General features: G+C 38.4%; 1 protein-coding gene across 1 annotated transcript in view; it reads right to left on the reverse strand.

Moving 5' to 3' along the window:
* LOC150086169 (uncharacterized) overlaps nucleotides 1-26,275 on the reverse strand; it is a 249,210-nt gene that overhangs the window by 45,562 nt on the left and 177,373 nt on the right. The window contains exon 11 of the mRNA XM_090374434.1: nucleotides 6,680-6,844. Within this exon, the coding sequence (XP_090230560.1) occupies nucleotides 6,680-6,844 (165 nt within the window). The remainder of the gene's footprint in view (nucleotides 1-6,679; nucleotides 6,845-26,275) is intronic.

Consider the following 26,275-nt stretch of genomic DNA (forward strand, 5'->3'; position numbering starts at 1 on the left):
ATATTCTTTTAACGGCTGTCACTCCTTGATCTCTCACAGTTCGGTGCATATCTCCTCTTCAGATATTTCAAGGAGATCCCACTCGGCAATTACACCACGTGAGGTGTCACCACACAAGACATTGTGTGGTGACACCTTAATTGGAATGTTCCCAAGAGATGTTGCATGGAGAAGCAATTCTGAATATTGCACTGAGGAAGTTTCTACTAAAAGGTCGCCCGATCTAAGTTGTTTTACCAACTTTGGGGACCCTGCCAGCCCTTCAAGACCCTTCTGAATGAAGAAGGACGACATTTTACCTATTTCCTTCTCATTGGTAGAATGCATGATAAGGAATCGAGGTACAGGTGGTGGTGGTGGTGCAGCTTCTGTTCAGTGTTTCTTTTTTGATGTTACATTATCTTCATCAGTTTCGGGTAGGGACCTCGTAGAGGCCCCAGAGGGATTTGAAAGATTTAAATTACTCATAGGAGTAAAGAGAAAATTTCCGATGTGCTAAGTACCTCACCCACCACGGAGCCCAACAAGGGGATGCCCACTCATGAACTAGCAGGTACTGTGAACACGAATGGGATGCCAAGTTCGCTTAGGAGCCATACCCATGTTACCAATAAGTCTTGATCCCGTCCCAGGACCAAAGGGAGGGAGACTTATTGGAACGCAGTTGACCCTAGCAGTAAAAACCACCCACTGACTGATCCCAGTCGAGCCAGTCTGGGACCACCCGTCTTGTTGAAGCAGGGGCCACCAGGATCCCCCTCTTCGAGTTTCTACGGGTCACGGCACACGGCTGCACATGCCGGATTCCAACAATGTAACCCTGGAACCAAGGTATGGGCATTAGATCCCAGTGATCCTAATCTGGAAGGCCAGCAGCAGCATCACTGGGAGGTCCCCTCACCACGTACAGGTGCCCACGTCGAGGGGAATGTATAGGGACAAGGAGTTAAGATATTGGAGGAGCAGCATCTCCAACTCCTGAGGAATAATTGCAAATACGTCATCAATGTATCTATGGCAGAGTGTGACAAGATTGGGAAAACCTGAAAATATATCCTCTACCAAGGCTTCCATAGTGGTATTGGCTATGGGTACACTAACCAGGCACCCAGAGCAGTACCTTGAATCTATCAAGATAAGGAATCGCTAAACATGATCACACAACCAGAGAGAGAAATGGTCAAGGCAATGACATATATCATCAATGGAGAGCGTGGTCCCGATCCCAAGCATGGAATCCCTCTCCGACAATCGCCTGGCAAAATCAATCATTAGCTATATTGGAATGTACTGCCTTTATTTCATTATGACTATTCATGGCGCTCAAGGCCTCTTCTCTAATGATGTTATTCTTACCCACCAATTTTTCTGAGAGTAAGTAAAAGAAAACAGCCATTCCTGGTATCCTCTATGACCCTCATTCTGGAGACCTTACATCTCTCCTATTCACAAAGAGGGATCAAAGGGAGAAATGAGTATCTGTTCCATGGAAAATAATGGAGTCTGTGTTTAAAGAAGTAATGCAGTTAAATGGCAATCACAGCATGAATTTCTTAAGGGGGGGAGGTTCCTGTCTGATCAATCTGTTTAGCTACGATGAGGTAGTTTCCAAAGAACTGGGCTCAAGAAATAATTTCAGCATCATATACTTAGATTATCAGCAAAATAAATTGGCAAATAAACCTTTTGACATTACATGTGAATGACATCTTGACAAACTACAGCAGTGTGGAAAAATTGGAATAAGTTACAGCTAAGGATAAGGTAACTGGTTGAGTAGCAAGAGTAGTTATAAATGGAAACTGCTCTTGGATTAATGTTATTAGTAGAGTCCTTCGGGGTTCAGTGACGAGCCCTTTGTTGTCAGTATTTATTAATAATACTGAGGTGGGCATATTGAGTTTAATATCTAAGTTTGCTGATGTTACAAAGGTCAACAGGGTGTCAATGACAATGATCAGGATACACTAATGCAACAAGACTTAGAGAAATCAGGCAGATGGGCTGAGAAAAATGACAACTGAGATTTAATATTGATAAATACAAAACACAGCAGTATCCTGAATAACATACCAATTGTCACAGTGTGGCATTAGGGACAAGTTCTTGCTATGGATAAAGGTATGGCTGAGTGGAAGAAGAAGATCAGTACTCATTGGTTATCAATCGATACTGCTCTTCGACTAATGTTATCAGAGGAGTCCCCCAGGATTCAGTGCTGTACCCAATGTTGTTTTCAATACTTAATAATACTGATGAAGGCTTATCAGAATTAATATCTAAATTTGGCAGAGTGGGCAATGACAGTAATTGGTGTATGTGCTATAGCAACGAAAGCGGATATCATCTTTTAAGGGCACAAAAGGTGTTATAGTTGTACACGTTGGCACTAATGATATTAAGAGTAGGAGACCAGCGGAATTACTTAACAAGTACAGGTCACTGTTGAAAAAAAGCCGTGAAGTAGGGTTGAATTTGAAAGTGTCTGCAATTCTGCCCAGACACGATAGGAGGGAGTATATGATGAGAGCCTTGTCGATCAATTCGGCCCTGGAAAGATTGTGCAAGGCTCAAGGGGTAGAATTTTTTTCAGCCTGGACTGTACTTGTTAACAGAAGAGATTGCTTCTACAGGGATGGGATACACTTAAATAGAAAGGGTGCAAGAATATTTGCTGATGCTATCGAGGCAGTGTTAGGTGGGTCGGAAAACTGCTAGCTTGGGGGGAGACAAAGACTAATAGTCTAACAGTAGCCACTGGCAGAGGTGAAAGAGATTCTTGCACTGCTTCTATTGGAATGAGCAGAAGCCTGAAAAACAAGATGCAGGATATTTCAGAGACTGCTGGAAGTCATTGCAGTACAAGTAAACAAATGGGTTGTGTTGGGGTAGCTAAGAATAGAAACAAGTGCATGTATACTTGCCTGTACACCAATGCTAGGAGTTTAGTAAATAAATTTGATGAATTTGAGGTATTGCTCAAAACATCAAAGGCAGATATTGTTGGGATATCAGAGATGTGGTGTCACACAGATATAAGGAATGCAGAACTGGAATTTGGGGATTACAACGTCTACAGAAAGGATAGACAGGATAGGAAAGGAGGAGGGGTTATGCTATTAGTTAAAAAACACATAAAATCCAAGGAAGTGAAGCCAGTCAACATCGCTGGACAGTGCAGTGTCCAGTCAGTTTGGTGTGACATAAGCATTGGGAGATCAAAATTGAGAGTAGGAGTGTGTTATAGGCCTAATGACTCTGATGAGTATAATAAGAAACTGTACAGGGAAATAGAGTGGGCCAGTAAATCAGAGAGTCTTATAATGGGGGATTTTAATTTCCCAGATATTGACTGGAATTTGTGGGTTGGTTGGTCACACACACTAGAAAGGCTTTTGTGGATTTACTGGATGATTGTTTTCTACATCAGCATGTTTGGGAGGCAACTAGAGGGAGTAATCACTACTATCAGTAGTGATTCTACATGCATTAAGAATCTGCAGATAAAGGAACCACTAGGTGGCAGTGATGACAGTGTACTGAAGTGGGATTTACTCAAAGAGGTAACTACCATCAGGAGTAAAGGGAAGGGTTTTTGCTTTCGTAAAGGCGACTATGATGGTCTGAGACAGTATTTAAATTCTATACAGTGGGACCAACTGATGATGTTACCAACAGCAAATTCAAAATGGGAAGCATCCAAGGAACTAATCTTGGAAGCTACCAGGCTTTACATACCAACCAAGAAATATTGTTCAAGGTTCAGGCCTAAATGGTTATCAGATGAACTAATGAGACATATGGCAGAGAATAAAAATGCATGGGATACATACAAATTAATGGGTGACATGGAAGCCTATGATAGATAAGTTGGTCTGTAACCAAGTCACAAAGGAGATTAGGCAGGCAAAGGCAGATTATGAGAAATCCTTGGCAAAGGATGCAAGGAAAAACAGAAAAGAGTTCTTTACCTATGTAAACTCAAGAAGGAAACGGATGAATCAGATTGGTCCACTGGATGTTGATGGTTCAACAGTTGAGGATCCTTCTCAGGTGGCTAACAATCTAAACAAGTATTTTGCATCTACATTCACACATGAGGAGTTATTCAGGAAGGGGAATGTCGTAGGTGAAGTAAACATTGGCAGTGAGCTAGATGATTTTCTAATAACTGAGAGGAAAGTGGAGGAGAAATTGTTGAGGATAAACATAAAAAAGGCACCCTGGGTGGATGGGATCTATCCAGTTATATTAAAGGAGGCAGCAAAGGAAGTAAGCAAACCCCTAGCCATAATTATGAGAGCTTCTTTGGACTCAGGGGAGGTACCCATAGACTGGAGATGTGCAAATGTAACCCCAATTCACAAAGGAGGATCAAAGGCTGACACAAGTAATTATAGACCTGTTAGTTTAACTTCGGTTCCAGGAAAATTAATGGAGGCACTGGTTAGAGAAGCACTGCAGGATCATCTGGACAAGAATTCAGTTATAGCTCAGACACAGCATGGTTTTGTTAAGGGCAGGTCTTGTCTGACCAATTTGATTGGATACTATGATGTAGTCACAAAAGAACTGGATACAGGGAATAACTCTGATATTATATATTTGGATCTTAGAAAGGCTTTTGATACTGTTGCACATGGAAGACTGCTGCAGAAATTGGAGCAGTGTGGCATTGGAGGCAAATTGCTGCTATGGATAAAGGGATGGTTGAGTGGCAGAAGACAGAGAGTGGTAATCAATGGACACTGCTCAACGTGGACTAATGTTATTAGTGGAGTTCCTCAGGGTTCAGTGTTAGGTCCATTGTTGTTTTCTGTATTTATAAATGATATTGATGATGGTATATCAAGCTTAATGTCCAAGTTTGCAGACGATACAAAGGTTGGCAGGGTTGTTAAGGACACTACTGATGCTATGCTGCTGCAACAGGATCTGGAAAGGTTGAGCAGATGGGCTGAGAGGTGGCAAATGAAGTTTAACATTGACAAATGTAAAGTACTACATATGGGAAACAGTAACCCCAGATTAACGTATCAACTCGGTGGTACTAACCTGACAGTGGTAGAGAATGAAAAGGACCTGCGAGTAATTGTGCAGGCAGATATGAAGTTCTCTGAGCAGTGCAGACGAGCTGCAAGAGTAGCTCATGGTGTCTTGTCAATGATATACAGGAATTTTTCTAGCAGGGATAGGGATGTGATTATTCCCTTGTATAAGGCATTGGTCAGGCCACACCTTGAGTACTGTATACAGGTCTGGAGGCCTCATTTCAAGAAGGGTGTAGAGCTGCTGGAACGAGTACAGAGAAGGGCAACAAGATTAGTGAATGTTACAAAGGGTTGCTCTTACGAAGAAAGGCTTAAGTTTTGCAAATTACAGTGTCTGGAGACTAGGCATCGGCGAGGTGATCTGATAGAGGTGTATAAGGCTTTGAATGGCTTGAGCATGCTCAATGCCAATGGGATTCTTCCTCTTTCTCAGAATAATCACCTGAGAGGGCATAAATTCAAATTGAGGAAGGACGGATGTCGGATAGATGTGCGGAAATTTGCCTTTAGCCAGCAGGCAGTTGGTTTGTGGAATAGACTTCCATCACTTGTTGTTGAAGTTGATAGCCTAAACAAATTTAAGGCTCAGCTGGACAGGTATTTCGAACGAATGGAGGGGTGAAATGGGAGTAGTGGTTGTGTTTTTTTTTTTTTTTTTTTTTTTTGGCTGATGCTGAATAAGCTTGCTTTCTTGCATCATATGCCTCTACTAATGCTAATGCTAAATCTAGAAAAAATTAGGCCTATAGGCCGAGAAGTGGTAACTGAGATTTAACATTGACAAATGAAAGGTACTGCATATGGGTAGCAGTAATTCCAGAATACCATATCAGCTGCGTGTTATCACACTCAAGGTAGCAAAGAACGGAACAAAACCTGGGAATAACTGAGTAGCCAGACATGAGTTCATCTGAGCAATGCAGTCAGGATACTACTACAACTCATTAGATACTGTCAGTGATATAGTGGAATTTTTCCAGAAGGGACAAGGCAATTATCCTTTTGTATAAGGAAATGACACGATGTTGGAATGGGAGCAAAGAAAAACAACAAAATTAGTTGGGGAGCAAAAAAGGTTGGTACACTTTCACCATTTGTACTCTTACCAAAAAAAAATTCAGTTCTGCAAATTGCTTCACTGGAAACTAGGCATCTAGAAGGAAACCTGATTATGTGTTTAAGGTTTTAAATGGATTAAGTAAACTAAATGCTGATTGGATCCTTACCCTTTCTTGGGTAATGTGCATAAGTGGACATAACTTTTTTTTAATTGGGGAGGGGGGGGGGGTGGAATACATGCAAGAATTTGCATTCACCCAAAGGGTAACTGATTTTTTTGTAAGAAACTTCCATCTAATATTGTGGAAGTGGGTAGTATGAATAAATTTAAGGAGGATTAAAGGTCAAATGATTAAACAATGTACTCTAGGCAATAGACAAATAATGTGTGTAGTGTTTTATTTTTTATTATCATCATTTTTTGGGCAATGCCATAGAAGCTTGCTTCCTTGTATCATTTGCCACTACTAATATATCTAGTTCCCACCCCAACCCCAAAGTAGTTAGTCACTCCTATTTTTAACCAATCAGAAATTGCAAAAGTATTAGAATGAAAACATATCAATTACCTTTACTAGCACTGTCATAAATAGAGGTGAATAGTTGAAAAACATCTCGAGGTATGGTGTTCTCATCTGCTAACCTTTCCAAGATAACCATAACTTCATCTTGTCCCACAGTCACAAGACCGCGACTTGTAAAACACCAACACTCTTTATCAATACAGCAATCCACTAAGAGAAAAATAAAAATAAAGAACTTTAACTATAATCTCAAAAACTACACAAAACTACTTTATTAGAAACTATTGGAAAGTAAGAGTAAATGGGCCTGTAATACTGGGATCCATTATATAAATATGTATGTCCAGTATAAAACCACTCAAGATCGCAATCAACTCATGACAATGTACCTATCACCTACATTCCCTAATGTCCGGGCATGTCGGGCCAGATTTCAAAAATCCTTCGAGAATACAACATAAAATGCATGCAGCTACCTGGTATAAACTTGTGTTCCCTGGTTTCCAACGTAAAGGCTCCAGTCACCCCTCTATTGTGCAGCGGTGTACTATACCATATAACCTGCAAAGATTGTAACAGCTGCTACATAGGGGAGACCTCAAGACACCTTCAAGACCGCCTTGCAGAGCGCGACAGATCAATTCGCCTTGCTGAGACTAGCCAATCTGCAATCGCTTCTGGTCAACCCAGCATGACCTTAATCCCAAGTGCAACTATGAAGTGATTGACCAGTCCCGACACTTTCACCACCGCCTCTGGCTAGAGTTGCTTAATATATCATGTAATTCAAGAACTATGAACCACAGCAAGGGAATGACACTACACCCTATCTTGGAGGCAACTGTTTTGAGACTAGATAAGCGCTGGAAACATAACCACACACGTCCACGAGCAACAAGGAACACCAATCTAGTGGTTGAATGGTCAACCTCGTGCCCATGCATGCACAACTGTATCCTTTAAAATTTTGTCTCTAATGTCTCCATTCTGTTAGCATTTACTGACGAAGAGGCCCATTTAGCCTCGAAAGCTACAAACCATTTGTAATTAAATGTGTATTAAATTTTTTACTGGACATACATATTTATATAATGGATCCCACTACAGGCCCATTTACTCTCATACGTTCTTTTTATGGCCAAAATGTATGAAGTCCATTTCGGTAGCCCGCAACAGACAACATTTGCACTTTGCGCTTAGATGCAAATCCAACCGTATCATTCCTAAAGGCTTCTGCAATAAAGCGCCATTTAACATCACTCGCATGGACCGTGCTTGTTTTAACTTCAGCCTGCAAACATTGAAGTTGTGGATTACCAATCTCTACTATGAAATGAAGAGAGCCGACTACAATAAATCTAGACTCTTACAGGAACTAAGAGGTAGGATCTTACCTACAATATTTTCTAACCTTATTCATACTATCTGTCATCGAGCTAACCGTATCTCTGATGCTTACCGTTCATGACAGCAGCGGAAATTTGTGAATTTAAGCAAAGAAGCCTACTCCTCGAGGACGAATACCCATTCAACTAATACCACTTCCTTTGTTTTGAATTTGAGCAGCAAACAGTTAACCACTGAGCAGCTAAACGTTTTGACAGCCGGAATGAAGTTCGCCATCTTGCCGTCGAAACCGCCAATCACACAACTTGCTACGGGAGTGGAAGCAAGCATTACCAACCTCCCTGAAGAAGCTGCTAATGAAATCCACTTCAAAACGGCCTCCGTCCTCCGATGCACACAGCCCACTCTCTCCAACCTTAATCACCGACAGCACGTTGCTCTTTCCTCCATAAGAAAAAACACCATCGTCATGCTTCCCGCTGACAAGGGACGTCGCACTGCCATATTGGACCAGTTGGCCTATCTAGATAAAGCCTTCGTCCTCCTACAAGACCCCAATGTCTATGAACCTGTGACAGATCTGCCCATAAAAGTCTTGGGATGCCTGGAGTCAGACGTAAACAAATGTCTGTGCATGGTTTAAAGCAAAGAAAATTTCTGTTTTGACTCGGTGGCTTCTTCATGCCACAGGCTGCCAACTATCTCAGTTTAATGGCCTGCCTAAGATTCATAACAAACTTGTCTGTGCATGGTTTAAAGCAAAGAAAATTTCTGTTTTGACTCGGTGGCTTCTTCATGCCACAGGCTGCCAACTACCTCAGTTTTATGGCCTGCCTAAGATTCATAAGCCAGGTGTTCCTCTCCGACCCATTGTGTCCTGCTGCAATGCGCCTACATATAAACTATCTAAATATATTGCACGACTCCTCACACCTCTTATAGGAAATACCATCCACACTGTCACTAACAGTGGCAAGTTCATTCACCTTATTAAAGAGCTCTCAATCTCTGACAATGAGATTATGGCATCATTCGATGTAGTGTCCCTGTTTACGTCGATTCCTGTCCAACAGGCTGTAAGCCGCACCAAGAGGCTTCTGGAGAATGACCAAAACCTACCGAGCAGAACATCACTGTCCACTGACGACATCTGTACCACTCTCAACCTGTGTTTATCAGGCAGCATCATTACTTTTGAAGACTCCTTATACAAGCAGATGAACAGCAGTGAGTTGTCAGTGGGCAGTGCTGTTAGTTCCGTTGTGGCCAACATCGCCATGGAAGAATAGATATTTCTGAACCCACCTGTACCTATTACAACATGGTGCAGATATGTCAATGACATCTTCACAGTCATCCCATGTGGTTCTGAAACATTACTGGAGTGCCTCAATTCCTTGTCAGTGTTCTCCAGTTCACTTTAGAGTTAGAAATGAATGGATCCCTTCCATTCTTGGATGTCCTGGTAAAACGTGTAGGCCCACACATGGAAACCTCAGTATACCGCAAGTCAGTGTGGTGCGGTCAGTTCACCAACTAGAGATCTGGCCACGCTCCAAGCCATCGCAACAGCACCGCCCGCACCCTGTTCTACCGGGCTTGCAACCACTCCAGCACAGATGAAGCTAGGTGCAACGATATTTCCAGAATGAGGACAGACTTGGTCAATTGTGACTATCTAACCCACATATTGGACAATTCCTTAATGCAAGCGCAGGAGCTCGTGATCTACCCGAGACCACCATCAACTCGTGACAATGTACCTACCGCCTACATTCCCCACTATCCGGGCATGTCAGGCCAGATTTCAAAAATCCTTCGAGAATACAACTTAAATGAGTGCAGCTACCTGGTAGAAACTTGCATTCTCTGGTTTCCAACATGAAGACTCTGGTTACCCCTCTCTTGCGCAGCAGTGTAGTATACCACATAACCTGCAAAGATTGTAACAGCTGCTACATAGGGGAGACCTCGAGATGCCTTCAAGACCACCTTGCAGAGCACAACAGATCAATTCGCCTTGATGAGACTGACCAATCCGCAATTGCAGAACACTTCTGGTCAACCCACCATGACCTTAATCCCAAGCGCGACTACGAAGTGATTGACCAGTCCAGACACTTTCGCCACCGCCTCTGGTTACAGTCGCTTAATATATCATGTAATTCAAGAACTATGACCAGCAGGGAATGAGAATGAGACTATACCCTACCTTGGAGGCAACTGTTTTGAGACTAGATAAGTGCTGGGAGCATAACCACACATGTCCATGCAGCAACAATGAACGCCAATCTAGTCGTTGAATGGTCACCCTCGTGCCCATGCACGCACAACTGTATCCTTTAAAATTGTCTCTAAAGTCTCCATTCTGTTAGTATTTGCTGACGAAGAGGCCCATTTAGCCTCAAAAGCTGCAAACTATTTGTAATTAAATGTGTATTAAACTATTGGAAACTTAGAAAACAATTTTTGAAGAATAGAAGGAAAGGGATGGGAAAGTTTTAACAATAAATGTGCAATAGCCTTTCCAATTAATCATTTCAGACAGACTATGGAAGCCCTGCTTCTATTTCATATTTTTACGAACTGAACCTTAGTTCCTAGAACTGTCTTTAAAGAAATAACTGTAGACTGATTAAGTAGCTTGAAATCTCCTGTAAATGCATTCCTTTGTTACTATTATAATGCATTCTGTTGTCACAGTTATAATTGACAAGGTTATAACTGAATCTGCAATTGAATCATACTTTTCCCACTTTGTTTTGTACTCGTCACACTTCATGCACTTTTAATGCATGTGACCTCTACTTGTTGCTAGTGCTGCTTGTCCACAGCGATGATTATGATTAGGAATGGAAGACTAAAAAGAAAGAGTTAACTTCATAAATTTCATTAAGGTTATTATTATATTAAAACTCTTATTCCACATGAAAATTAACAACATAGTTTACTAGGCTGTTCGCTTACATTACTATACGTTAATATGCAGGGCCGTACTTATAAGTAGGTGCACGAGATGCTAGCGTAAGGCTTCATGATAGAGGGGGCCTTGCAGGGCCTCTGTAATCTCAAATTTTTAAAGCTATTTCTTTTTTTAATGCCCTGATCTAAACTAGGGCCCACTTGTATCTACCATGTAAATAGAAACAGGTGAAATTTACTGAAAGGGTGGAAGACTCATTTTTGCAAAAGAACAGATTAATTTCCATAATAAAGGGAAATGACTCTCTCCTAATTCTCTAACAGGTTGACTATGGTGTATTATCCAAGTTGGGAATATGCCTTAATCTTTTCCACTAGCTAAGAACACAAGAAAGCAGTTGACCAGTGTGACTTCACAGTACAGTATGTGGGAGAAGTGGTTGTAAAATGTCTTATGAACACAACTTGTGAAATGTTAATCCTTTTAGCTATTAATTCATGCTTTCTACAGCAGCATCTCTAATGTCTAAAGGCCAGAGGTGCAAACAATGCATACCTGGGCCTCTCGAAATCCATTCGTTATATGGAAGTTTTATTCATTCTACAGAAACTATTTTAATTGGACCACCCATGGATTTGAGAATCTACATAAGCTGAGATCTGAAAATTGTTGTTGATATGGGGGTTTGATGGCGCATAAGCTACTTTGGCTATAATGCGCCTCTGAAAATTGTAATGTTTAGTTTAATTATTGATGTGGCAAGTTAAAGTGTGATAGTTAGAGTGCACACACTGAAGCAGGACTGCATTAACGCTATGGCTAAACCGGCCATCAATGGGGGCTTTACCCGAAGAGGGGCCTCATTTTCAGTGTAAATATTTTCTAAAGTAGTACTAAAAATTTCTAATAACAATAACAGTTTTCATATAAATATTTAAGGGGCCTCAAATTTAAATATGGCCGAGGGGCCTATTTCACCCTTAATCCAGCCTTGCACTGAAGTAAATATAGGTATGTATCTATCTCCCTGAAAGTAGCATTGTAGTTTAATAAATTTTGATTTTGTTGTAACAGAAAATTTAAATATATCTATGTAATGTTTTGTTATCTATTATGACTATGGCATACGTTTTCCTTATTGAAAGCTTTTTGTTTTCTCACTCTAAAAGTATGAATTGATTCAAATGTTAATTTTTTATACTGAATCAATATCATTATCAGTTATATTACTCTTAAGCTATGTCACTATAATCTCATTTGAATTAAAAATCTGAAATTGTCAATAAACAACAAATTAAATGAAGCAGTAATTAAAACAATGATATATTAATATTTAAAAAGGCATTAATCATAATAGCAGCAACTATACTAAAGAAGAAAATGTTTCAAATATTGAGTATATGTACAATATTATTAATGATGGACTCAGATCGACATTTTCGAATGTTGAAACGATTCTTAAAATGTTTTTCACAATGCCTATGACTTTAAACACAAGTGGTGAATGGTCTTTTTCAGCAATAAAAAGAATAAAAAACTATTTACAAAATAATTTAATGCAGGAAAAAATGTCCGATTTATCATTATTTATAGAATTAAAGGTAATGAACTCCATCATTATGTCGACATAATTGATAAACTTGTGAAATTAAGAGCAAGAAACAACAAAAAAAAAAAAAAAAAAAGTTAATCGTTTGTAAAAACTGTTTGTTACATTTAAAACAATGCAAATTTTATTTCTTCTTCTTTTCTCTGTGTGCCATCTCCTAACAGAGGTCGGCAACCACAACAGCATTATTTTGATATGCCTTGAAGGAAAGTACTGTTCAGAATATAAAGTAAGTTAAAATAATTCATTTGAAAAAATAAAATAAAATAAGATTATTACAATATTTAATAACAAATGGATACTGTTTGTAACAAATGGAAAACAACAGAACCTTCCTTTCTTGGACATCCTGTTCAAAAGAAAACCCACAGACACTGGAATCATACTAAAATACAAATCCTGCCATCCTTTCTCTACTAAAATCAGCATTCAAAAGCTCTCCGTCCTGAGAGCTTACAGAATTTGTAATGAAGATAATCTACAACAGGAACTATAAACAATAACCAGGCTTGCCATGAAGAACGGATTTCCTGTACATGTCATCAACAAAGCCATAAAAGGCACCTCCGAGTAAATCACACAACCCCAACCCAGCAGTGACAGAGGAACCTCCATAGGTATACTGTATATACCATCAGTCAGCACTAAAATAGCTAAAGCCAGGAAATTTGGTAACTTCACCTTTTACAAAAGTTCAGCCTACATCAAGCAGATCATAAAACAACCCCGACAATCCTAGAGGTATTATCTATAAAACAGACTGTAGGTGTGGGGGTACATACACTGTGCTGCCACTTTATTAGGTACACCTACCTAGTAGTATGTTGAGCCACCTTTAGCCTTCAAAAACAGCTTGAATTTGTCTAGGCATGGATTGAACAAGATGCTGAAAACGTGTAGGAATGGAGTACCATGCAGACATGAGTGTGTCATGCAGTTCGTTGAGATTTGACGGAGGTGTAGGCCTGCAGCAAACAGCTCTTTCCAGTTCATCCCAAAGATGTTCAATAGGATTGAGATCTGCAGACTAAGTGGGCCACTGCTTTTGTTTGTTTTAGAGTTTTATGGCGCATTAGCATCTAAGGCTATAATGTGCCGTGGGCCACTGCAGCAAAGAAAAGTCATTGTCATGTACCGGGAACCATTCCATAGTGATTCGGGCTTTGTGCACCTGCACATTATCCTGCTGGAAGTAACCATCTGACTGGGGAACTGTCAACATGAACGGATGCACTTGGTCAGCAACGATGTGGCATTCAGACGTGAATCTATGGGTATCAATGGACCCAACGTGTGCCAAGAAAACATTATTCCCCACACCATAACACTGCCCCCACCACCTTGCACAGTAGTTGTCAGACATGACGGGTCCATGGATTCATGTTGTTTTTGCCAAATTCTGAGCCTTTCCATCAACATGATGCACCAGGATCTTCGACTTGTCAGACCAAGCAACTGCTTTCCAATCCTCAATAGTCCAGTGCTAGTGTTGCTGTGCCCTCTTGTTTTTCATTGATAACAAAGGTACACAATGTGGCTATCTGCTGTTGTAGCCCATTCGCAACAAAGTACGACTAGTAGTCTGTTGCGATATTTTGTTCTGCGCACCAAGGTTGTATTTTGACATGATGTGCAACGTTGTGACCCATATGTTTGCTTGCACAAATCTAGCCATCCTCCTCTGACCTCTCTCATCAACAAGCAATTTTCTTCCACAGGAGTGCCATTGAGAGGATGTTTTCTGTTCACTGCACATTCTCGATACACCCTTGAAACTGTGGTGCGTGAAAAGTCCAGGAGCATTGCTGTTTCAGAGATGCTTCGTCCAGCACATCTTGCACCTATTACCATGCCACATTCGAAGTCCGTTAGATCTCCTTTTCCCCATTCTTGCTACAGTTTGTACGCTTAACTGATACTAGAAAGGTCGTTCGGCTGCATTTATATCCACAACTGACTTGCAACATTGTGGGACGATCATTTGTGTGCACCTAATAAAGTGGCAGCACAGTGTATATAGATGAGTCATACAGACATCTACACTGCAGAATCAAAGAGCACAAAAAAGATGAACAATATGGAAGAATTATAAAGTCCGACACAGCCCTCCACGCTTTCCAATGTGGTAAAACTTGGGATTTCAAGGACATGAGAATGCTTTCTATAGATAGGTAAAACAACAGAAGGAAATTCAAAGAAGCCTTTCTCATAAAAATGTTTGGAAACTTAGCAATCAATATAAAACAAGGAGTACAGTTCAATTCGCAATATTTTCATCTTTTTAATAAGAAAATAGAAGAAAAGAGGAACCATGAAAAGAAAACAGGCCAGCCGTCCAGAGGGGTAGCCGACCTACAACCCCTTCTAGACCATCAGAACCAGCCTGCATATCAAACCTGAAGTCCAGAATAGGAGAACAAAGGTCACTTCAGGATTCCACTACACAAGAATCCCTGGCACAATTCTACTGGCTATTGGAATTAATCTCTCACTTATAAATTTACTGCTGGCAACCCCTTGCCTGTATACACATCAGGTTTCTGGGAGCATTGGGAAGAGGAGTCTGTGAGGAGTCTGATTAAGAAGCAAGACAAAGTTTGTCATCTATTGCACGGGAATTAGGTCTCGCTGCTTCAACAGAGAATACTATTTTAAAGGACAGTGCACGTATAAAAGAACATATCAAAGGATCAACGCACTTAAGATCAACAGCGACCATAAAACAGTGTTCGGGTGCTATATCGAAGATGGAACAGCTGTTATTAATATGGATGGAAAATCTGATTCAGAAGTGAGTGCCCCTGAGCCTAATGACCATTCAAGCAAAAGCAACAGGTATTTATAAAGATATTAAAGATAAGTACAGCGAACCAAGCAGCAGGTGGTTTAATAGGTTCAAGCATCGCGCTGGTTTCCACAACATTAAAGTATGCAGTGAAGTCACCAGTGCTGATTCTGCAGCTGCAGAAATTGTGATGCGTTGGAAAAAATTATTGATGAAGGTGGCTATTGAACACAGCAAATTTTTAACGTTGATGAGATTGCTCTGTATTGGAAAAAAAATGCCGGATCGAATATGCATTGCCAAAGAGAAAAATACAATGCTAGGTTTCAAGGCATCAAGATAGGGCCACGATGTTGCTTGGGGCTAATGCAGCGTGAGATTACAGATTAAAACCACTACTTGTGTACCATTCTGGAAATCCTCGTGCATTAAGGGCATCAATAAAGCCACCCTACCCGGGGATTTCTGATCGAACCAGAGACCATGGATAACAATACCTCTTGAAAAATAGGTTGAAAAATAGAGGTTGAAAAATATTGTAAAGAAAACGACAGTCATTTCAAGATTTTGCTTCTATTAGATAATGCTCCTGGAAATCCTACACACTAGATGATTTCAATTCGAATGTGAGAGTCATATTTCTACCGCCAAACATGACTTCCCTCATCCAACCTATGGATCAGGGTGTTATTTCGAATTTAAAAGCATACTATTTACCTCCTTTATCAGACTAGACAAAGACAGTAGGAAATTTAAAATCGAGAAAGGAGTTCAACAAGGAGACACTATCTCCGAAGCTGTTTACTGCTGTCCTTGAGGAAGCTTTCAGAATATTAGACTGGTTGCAGAAAGGAGTCAATGGAAACGGAGAGTACCTAAACCATTTACGATTTGCAGATGACATTGTGGTCATAAGCCACGATCCAAAAGAATTAGAGGAAAATCTTAATCAGTTATGTACACAGTTAGTAAGGATTTTGGACTAAAGATGAATATGGCTAAAACAAAAGTAATGATGAACAAGTACGCCACAGAAAGGGAAATGATTGAAGGAGCAGTAATTGAAAAGGCGGAGTCATATACTTATCTGGGACAAGTTATTAGCTGTAATAATGATAAATGGCTGGAAGTCAAGAGAAGAATAAATTTTGGATGGATAGCATTCAGGAAATATAGTCACATACTGAAGAGTAATATCCCAGTTTGTCTGAAACGTAAAATAATGAACCAATGTATACTCCCCACCATGACTTATGGAAGTGAAACTTGGGCACTCACCAAAAGAATGGAAGAGAAGCTGAGAACTACACACCAAAGAATGGAACGAATTATATTGGGAATCAGACTGTTAGATAAGAAGAGAAACACATGGATTAGGCAGCAAACTCAAGTAAAGGACATTCTTATCAAAACTAAAGAACTAAAATGGTCTTGGGCAGGACACACAGCTCGAAGACATGATGACAGATGGACTAAGAAAAATAACAGAATGGTACCCAAGAGGAGCTAGAAGAAAACCTGGAAGACAAAGGCGGAGATGGATAGATGAAATTCATGAGTTTTTGGGTAGTAAATGGATGGCCAGTGCTCAAAACAGAAGGAACTGGAAAGATGCTGGAGAGGCCTTCATCCTGCAGTGGATTGAAAATGGCTGATGATGATATTTAAGCACAACGTTTGTTCAGGCATTGTCTGCAGTAGACGGTGAGAAAAATTATGTTAAGAGCTTTTGGAAATCTTACAATATTTACTACACCATCTTAAACATTAATAAGGCCTGGGCGGAAATTACTAAAAGTTGTTTAAATGGCACATGGAAGAAAATATGCCACCGGCACGTAAAAGGCTTAGAAGGATTTTAAAAAGACGAATCATGTTAAGCAGTTACAGACAAGTTTGTAAAGGTTGCAGAGCTACTTCATGGGAGTTTAATGCCACAGAGCTACTTCAGTTGGAGCTTGACGCCAAAGACGTGAAGGAGTTAATAGACGAAGAAGAGAAGGAATTATCTAACGAAGAACTTATTGACTTGCAGGCAGCGATAATGAAAGAAGAAAATGCTGACAAAGCTCAAGATGAACCAAATGAGGAGCCGAGACGCTTCATCACCAGAGAGATGGCAATGGCATTTTGTGAAATTGCATCTGCAATGGCGAGGTTTGAGAAGATGGATCCTGACAAATGATTCTTAAAAGTTAACAGAGGGGTGAATGATATGTTTGCTTGCTACAAATAAATCTACAATGAAAAGAAAAAAGCCACCATCCAGTCATCCATTAATATGTTCTTTCATAACGTTGAGCAGCTTCTAAAGCTCCACAGCTCTCAACCTCCGCAGCGACGTACTTATCAGCTGAAGACTGACATTATGCCTGTCTCCTCTTTTTTTGTAATTTTATAATTTTGAAATTTTTTTAAATTGCACGCTTTTGTAATTTTTCCTGCGCATGCAAAAAAAAGTTGAATAATACAATGAATAATTCTATTTACATGTTTGTCGAACATTTCTTTTTTGATTCAATCAATTCAGCAACCACAGTTGTGAGTGCTGCACAAGCGTGGGGAAATTCCCAGACTTAACGTAAAATCCGACTCGCGTAGCGTTAAGTGGAATGCAACCCTTACATAAGTCAGGGAGTTCCTGTAATCTTAATGGAAAACAATCACCTAATGTCCTTCCCTAACTATATTAAAATAAAATATATATTTTTTTTAGTTAGTCCTTAATAATGCAGTGAAAATATGAATCTGCAGCATCTAAACGAAAGAGGTAACGAAAAAAAGATCAAATTCAAAAACATGCTCTATTGCCTTATTAAGGTAGCAAAAAATATAAATGAAGAAAATAAAAGTGCAAGAACAAGAGAAGAGGAAGTAAAAGACCAAAGAAGAGACTGAGATACAGTGAAAAGAAAATATACGATCAATAGGAAATGAACGGTTAACTAGTGGTAGTGTAATTAGTGACAATGAAAATTTCACAGAAACTTTAAATGAACCATTGTGACATTGTGTGTCCAATCGATATCGCAAAGTGGCCCGTGGAAATTAATGAATGTTTTAGAGAACATTTTTCAATAAATGTACCAACAAATTTTGGAAAACTGAAAATTTAAAAATAATGTGACCAACTTTATTATAGAAATATTCATGAAACAGATTTTTTACTGTACAAAAATGAACGGAACAGAGGAAACATGTCTGATACCAGCAAATCCATCTATTGTTTCGTGTGCAAATTATTTATAACTGGAAAAATATTTCAAGGCCTTTACGTGTGCACGAAAATTCATCAGATCATATTAATGATGCATGTTTATTTTAAGAGACATTCAATTTTGGGTTGAATTGACACCGAACTAATGAAACAAATTCAGTCTGAAGAAAATTATTGACGAGATATTTTGAAAAGAATTATTGCTACTGTTCAGCTTTTGAGTAAACTTAGTTTAGGTTTTAGGGATAAGTAATAACAAAATTTATACGGAACTTAGTGGTAATATTTGATAATTTTTTTAAGAAATCATATAGAGGTGTATGCTAATTGTGGACCCAGCGAAACCAATTACCTTTCACATAAAACCTGTGATAAATTTATAGAATTGATGGCAAAAAAGGTTGAAAAGGTGATGGTTCCTGAAATTCGGGAAGCAAAAGATTTTTCTATTATTGTTGATTCAACCTGACATTAGCCACGTTGATCAATTAGTGCTTATTATAAGATACATGTCACAAAATGGTGTCATCAAAGAAAGATTTTTAGGTTTCCTTCCTACAGAACATCACAATGCTGAATATATAGAAAAAACTATATTAAAAAGATTAGGAGATTTATCAATGGATATTACAAACTGCAGAGGACAAAATTATGACACTGCTTCAAATATAGCAGGAAAGTATTCAGGAGTCCAAGCCAGATTGAAGCAACATAGTTGTACTGCATTTTATGTACAGTGTACTAGTCACTCTCTAAATTTAATTAGAACTGATGCAGCTGAATCTTGTTCTACTGTAGTGCATTTTTCTACTTCATACAAAATTTATATAATTTTTTTCTGCTTCCCCAAAAAGATGGAATGTCTTAAATCAGTATTTAGGAAGAAATTCACTAACACTAAAAAATTTAAGCGATACCAGATGGTCTGCTAGAGCTGATGCTGTCACAGCTCTTAAAATAGGTTATAAATTAATAAAAGCCTTAATTAATTTATCAACAAGTGAACGTGAAAGATCGGTAGCACGTCTAGAATGTACTAAATTAATAAAACAAATTGAGTACAAAATTGCATTACTTACTGTCCTCTGGGATAAAATATTAAATACCTTAAATAAAACAAGTGAATCATTACAAGATCCTGCATAAATTTACTGCATGGTTCTGATCTTTTGAAATCATTACATGGATATATTTTGCATATTAGAAACAATTTTAATATTATTAAAAGAGAAGGTAAATTATTAACTAACGAATGGCAATACAAAGATAAAAAAAAGTGAAATTAAAAAAGAAACTATATGCAACGAAATGAGAGATGAAGTAATTTTAGAAGCGAAAGTAAAGTTTATTATTAATACATTCAGTGTTGTTTGTGATAGATTAATTGCTGAAATAGACAAACAGAAATATACACCAATATTTTAGATACTTTTAAATTATTTATAAATCTTGATTTAGATGAAACTGAATTCGATGAAACTGATTCCGTTAAAGCCGAAAGTCCGTTAAAGCAAATGTAATCTGGGGGGGGGGGGCATTTTTATTGTTCTTAATGTAAAAAAAAAAAAGCTGTAATCCCTTCATGGATTATCCTGAGATATCTCATTTTTAGTTTAAAAAGTTATTTGGAACTACATGAAATATCTACAATAATACCTCCAAATTTAGGACTGAAACGTATTTTCTCAGGCATTTATCTGGCTAATTTTGCATTAGCCAAGTATCCCGATTTTTCTCAGGATTTTTTATGCCTGGCAGCAGATGACTGGCTTTCGTTTTACTTATATTGTACAGCAATGTAAGAACAGTAGTGTGCATTCCTGTGCCACCAGTAAGCAAAATATAATTTGCCATCCTAAATGCAGAATACTGAACCGACGAAAATATTCACAAAAACAATATCGAAAAATACTTCGGCACTGCCACCCTTAAGTGACACTCATCTCGCCTATCCATTTGGGGGGGCCGTGTGTCAGAATGTAGTTAGTTCACGATTATTGCTTGTGGTGGGGAGTTACTGCGTGTGCATTCCACTTGATTTTTTAAGTTTATTTAAATAATGGGTAATAAGAGTTTTTCTGTTCCTTTCTTTTAGCTCAAGCACTAATTTATTAAAAAAATATGTATAATTTGCACACTTTTTAGCATACATGAGATAATTATTCCCATGTATTTTCTACGAAAAAATTAATAAAAAACACAAAAAACTATACAATGAGTATTCGCATGATGCATATTTTTAATCTGTAAAATAAAAAAAGTCGATCTGTTATGGCAAATTTTTCGGAAAAAAATGTTCCAGGAAGGAGTTAATCCAATATACAGTACTGTACAATATAAAATTATGTTGCAATTTGGCCTTTGATTTACGGATATCAGAAACAGTATGTTTTTTTACGCTGTAAATTTAACAAATGCGTGCTAGTGAGATGCTTGTTCTAATTTCTCAATTAGCTCTAATTTCTGTGCTACATTTAAGTTCATGCACTTTCTTTTATCTCCTCTATCACTTGATGCCATTTTAAATTGTAAGGATTGCAAAATTATTTAATAAATAAAATCACAATTCAGAAATTGCAGAAACACTCTGTATACAACCTGACTGCACGATAGCTTGAGGCAGACTGAGACCGAAACAAAAGTGAGTTGGGAGACTTGCAGTTTAGTGTCCCAAGTCATGTTCAGCTCGCAAGTCACTGCCTGCTTTTATCTGTAATCTGGGAAAACAGCTATTTGAACATTTTCAGAAAGAATAAAAAACAATTTCCTGAATTTGATTATAAAAATAAAAGTAGGTAATTATCAAAACAATAATGGATATAGGTAATTATTAATTTTTAATTAATAATAACACTGAAGTTTTGTATAACCTAAAAAAAAAAAAAAAAAATATGGTCGAGATTAATATGTACATTACTGTATTATTATTTGTCTGGTCCGTTAAATCCAAAATCCGTTATATCGGGGTGTTAAATCGAGGGTTTACTGTATATATAAAAATGACACTGACTAGGAAAAGTTTAAAGATGAAGTTATCCAATTTTTACTGTTTATTAAAGGAGAAAATATTGGCAACAATATAAATGAAATGTATAATATCATTAATAATGGACTAAGATCTACATTTGACAATGTTCAAACAATATTAAAAATATTTTTAACAATGCCAGTTAGTAACACAAGCAGGGAACAGTCATTTTCTGTTCTCAAATGAGTAAAAAACTATTTGAGGAATAATTTAATTCAAGATAAAATGAGCAATTTGTCATTGTTATTTATTGAATATGAACTAGTAAATAGCATTAATTACGATGATTTAATAGATTTTTGCCAAGGAAAATATATTTATGCAAATAAATTGTACGAACTCATAATTTAACTATTGCATTGCTATTTTATAATGTACCTGCTATTATTTACTGCTGACAAACAAGATGAGTGTTTTTATATTTTTGTAACACGAGTTTTGATAGTTTTGTAATAAAATTAGTAACTACATTAATTTGTCGTACTTATATGTGTATTGTACTTTATTGTTGTTGGGCTCCCCCATAGCTGGGTTCTGATGGTGCGGGCAGCTTGGGTTCAATTCCGGTGGGGGCCCAAATTTATGGTGTTCACCCAGCACAGTGATGTGAAATGAGGAGCTACTTGTGAAAGGGCAGAAGATGTTAGTCACGAAACATGGTGATGGAAGTCGATTCGCTGACCACGTGATGACCTGCCAAAGCAGTGTGGCTGGTCATCATACCCTCACAGGTTGTTGAGACACAGTTTAGTTCAGTACTGTTCTTTTTATTTCAAAGTATAATACATTTGTTAAACACAAATCGGTAAAAATAAACAGATCAGTAAAAATAATTATTTTTTTCCTGATTATATTTATATATGCAAGTTTTTATTATTATTATTTTTTTTTTTTTGGACTCTAGTATCTTTAAAGGGGCCCCGCAAATGCTTAGTGCCTCGGGCCCCGAGAAATGTAAGTATTCCTGTTAATATGTTTTGGATATTTTATCGATACCCAATCATCAGACCAGCTGTTAGGCAAACAAAAAAATAAAAAGTTTCTATTTTTCTGTTCACCCAACAGCTTGTTCTGGTGATGGGTATCGGTAAGATATGTGAAACGTCATATTAATATATAGTAATGTAGGCAAACAGCCTAATAAACTACGTTGTTAATTTTCGTGTGGTGTGAGTGACTTTTCTGAGAGTTGGTTTATGCATGGGTACTGCACTTACATCATTCCTGGTACCCAGGTAATATGAATGTATCATTTATTTATATATATTGTGATCACCTTCAATGAGTTACCGAAGTATTGTACGGCTTTGAAGTAACACTTCACCAGTGCAGAAGACAAATGTTACTTATTCTCGGTGGTATCTGCCACCGAGAATAAGTAACTTCACTTCGAAATGGTGCCACCCAGATGGCACCATTTCGAAGCTTGTTAGCTTACTCATTGGTGGTCACTACTGCAACAACAAGATACCTGCCCACCCAACAATGAGTAAGCCAACAAGCTTTGAAATGGTACCAACTGGGTGGGGATATCTGCTGAGAATAAGTAACATTAGTCTTCTCCACTGGAGAAGAATTACTTATTCAAAGCAGTGCAATACCTCAGCAACTTGTTGTGAAGGTGACCACAATATGAGATATAAATAACAATGCATTCATACTACCCGTGTAGTAGAAATGATGTAAGTGCAGCCCCCATGCATAAACCAACTCTTTCATACTCTTAGATATTGTCATGAAATATTTTTTAAATGAATTTTCTATCAATACAACTTTATTAGTGTAACAGCAGTTGTTATTATACAAATTAATCGGCATTTATCTTCAATTTTAGAATGAAATTTCTTTGCATCCTTCAACATACTTAAATACCTGATAGCTTATTGCAAACTGGCCATATATGCATAACTGCTGTTCTATAATAAGTAATTAGCATCACTTCTACAGATGTGTCACGTGATTAAATGCTTTACTGCACTTGCAACTGAAAAAATTTCACATCAAACATTAAATATGTATATATGCATGTACACTGAAAGGACAGAATTCACGGGATACCTGGTTCCTAGGCGATGTGACACTGTCGCCCCTCTCACTAGTGAACAAACCCACCACTTGGCAGATATATAGGTACACTGCATCACTGCACTCACGTAGATGGTAATTCGATATCAGTATGGATAATCGTCATGAATTTAAAAACTTTGAAAGTGGATGCCCGACGCAGTGATCACTCTAATGCAGAGGTAGTACAGAAATTGCACTATCCTCGTTCCACAATATCAAGAGTGTATCAGGAATATGCCATTTCTGGAATAACACCTCATCGTGGACAGCGCTGTGGGTGGGCGGAGAAAGGTGGTGGATGAACGTGGCCGCCGATGTCCGTCTCACATTGTTTCAGCCAATCGGAGAGCAACAGTGGCACAAATCACTGCTGACTTCAACAAGGGAGTTGCCAGAAATGTCATTACCAATGCCATCAGGCGATCATTAGCCACAATAGGCTATGAGAGCTGCCAACCCACCAGAGTCCCATTGCTAACACCACGAAACAGGACTCTACACCTCAACTGGGTGAAAGAATTTCGGCACTGGACCTTGGATGATTGGAGATGGGTCTCCTGGTCCGATGAGTCCTGCTTCCAGTTATTTCGAGCAGATGGGAGGGTGCATATCTGGTGGAAAAAGTACGAAGCTATGCGCCCATCATGTCAACAAAGAACTGTTCAGGCAGGTGGATGGTCTGGGGCATGTTCAACTGGCACACAGCACCTCTGTTTGTTTATTTGGTTTTTAGGAGTATTAGCAACTAAGGCCCTATTGCTCTGGGGATATGCGGTGGTCATTCCGTGACCTTTCCATGCCCTCTGTATTTGGTGGACAGCACCTCTGGTACTGAACCAGAAACTGGTTCGGAAACTGAACTTGGCCTGTTATAACGTAAGATCACTCATCGGTGAAGACAGGATATTAGAGCTGGAAAAGCAATTAGAAAATGTGAATTGGAATATCATCGGTTTGGCTGAAACAAGAAGAAGAAATGAATCACTTATAAGTTTATAAAGTGGAAATCTGCTGTACACCAATGGAAACAGTGAAAGGAGTGAAGGTGGAGTTGGGTTTCTGGTCCATAAAGATTTTAAAAACAACATTTTGGAATTCAAAAGTACATCACCAAGGGTGTCAAGACTAATACTCAAGATTTCTAAGAGGTACAAGCTAAAGATTATAATGATTTATGCACCAACATCGAGACATGATGATGAAGAGGTTGAAGAAATGTACACCGAAATTGAGTCTTCTAGATGAGCAGAAAACCCACTACACTATTATTATGGGGGGACTTCAATACTAAGGTTGGAAAAAGACAAAACAGCACAGAAAGAGGAACTATAGGAAATTTTGGAATTGGTGAAAGAAATGAAAGAAATGAAAGACTTGTGGAATTTGCAGAATCTCAAGGACTGTCAGTAATGAACACTTTTTTCAAGAAAAGGGTGAACAGAAAGTGGACGTGGAAGAGTCCGAATGGATTAACTACTAATGAAATCGACTTCATCCTCACTAACAGAAGATATATTGTGAATGATGTTACCGTCCTGAATAAGGTAAATGTTGGAAGTGATCACAGAATGGTAAGATGTACACTTGATATAGATGTAGGAAAGGAAAGGAAAAAACTGACTCGAGTAAATAATACAAAGGTCTTGGAGATAACAGAAGAGGAGAAAAAGCAGAATGTACTGGAACTTAAGAACAAGTTTGAGCTTCTGCAGACTGCTCAGGACCAAGATATCGACGAGGAATATTACAACTTTCTGAAAGCGATAAAGCCCAAGAAACCTATAGGGAAAAAGAAATCCAAAGAAAAAATTAGTCAAGAAACACTTGTCATGATGAACCGAAGACGACAAATGAAAAGCAAGAAAAACACTGACAGGGAGAAAATTGAGTATACTGAGTTATGCAAAGCCATTGGAAAGAGACTCAGAGAGGACATAAGAAGATTTAACACAATAAAAGTAGAAAAAGCACTGAGGGAAAACAAAGGATTTAAATCAGCAGCCATGAGAAGTAATACAGAAAGACAAATGATACTGAAACTGAAGAATAGTGATGGTGTACTTATAAACAGCAGAGAAGGCATAATTCAAATAGCAGAAGACTACTATAGAGAATTATACAAGGAGCAGGGGAATGATGCTAGCAGTGGGGAACATGGATTGCAAAGTAGCAACACATACGACATATCCAATATTCTTCCTGATGAGGTAGAACATGCATTGAAGAAAATGAAGAATCAGAAAGCCCCGGGAGAAGATGAAGTTACTGTAGAGTTGTTAAAATTGGGAGGAAGAGACATAACACAAAAACTGGCAAGGCTCTTCACAAAGTGCATTAGAAAAGGTGTGACGCCTAAGCAGTGGAATAATGCAATCATAGTTTTGCTGCATAAGAAAGGAGATAAATCAGAAATTGGAAATTATAGACCAATTAGCTTGTTATCCCACATCTACAAGTTGTTCACAAGGGTCATTACTAACAGATTAGAAAGAATACTTGATGAGAATCAACCGAAAGAGCAAGTTGGCTTTAGGACCGGATTCTCAACTATGGATCACCTTCACGTAATATCACAGCTAATGGAGAAAGCAAATGAATATAAAACACCATTATGCCTGGCCATGGATTATGAAAAGGCATTTGACTCCATACAGCACTGGAAAGA

Source organism: Mastigoproctus giganteus, chromosome 5 (genome assembly GCF_048544385.1).
Source record: "Mastigoproctus giganteus isolate SK-2022 chromosome 5, ASM4854438v1, whole genome shotgun sequence".
Taxonomy (NCBI): Eukaryota; Metazoa; Arthropoda; class Arachnida; order Uropygi; family Thelyphonidae; genus Mastigoproctus; species Mastigoproctus giganteus.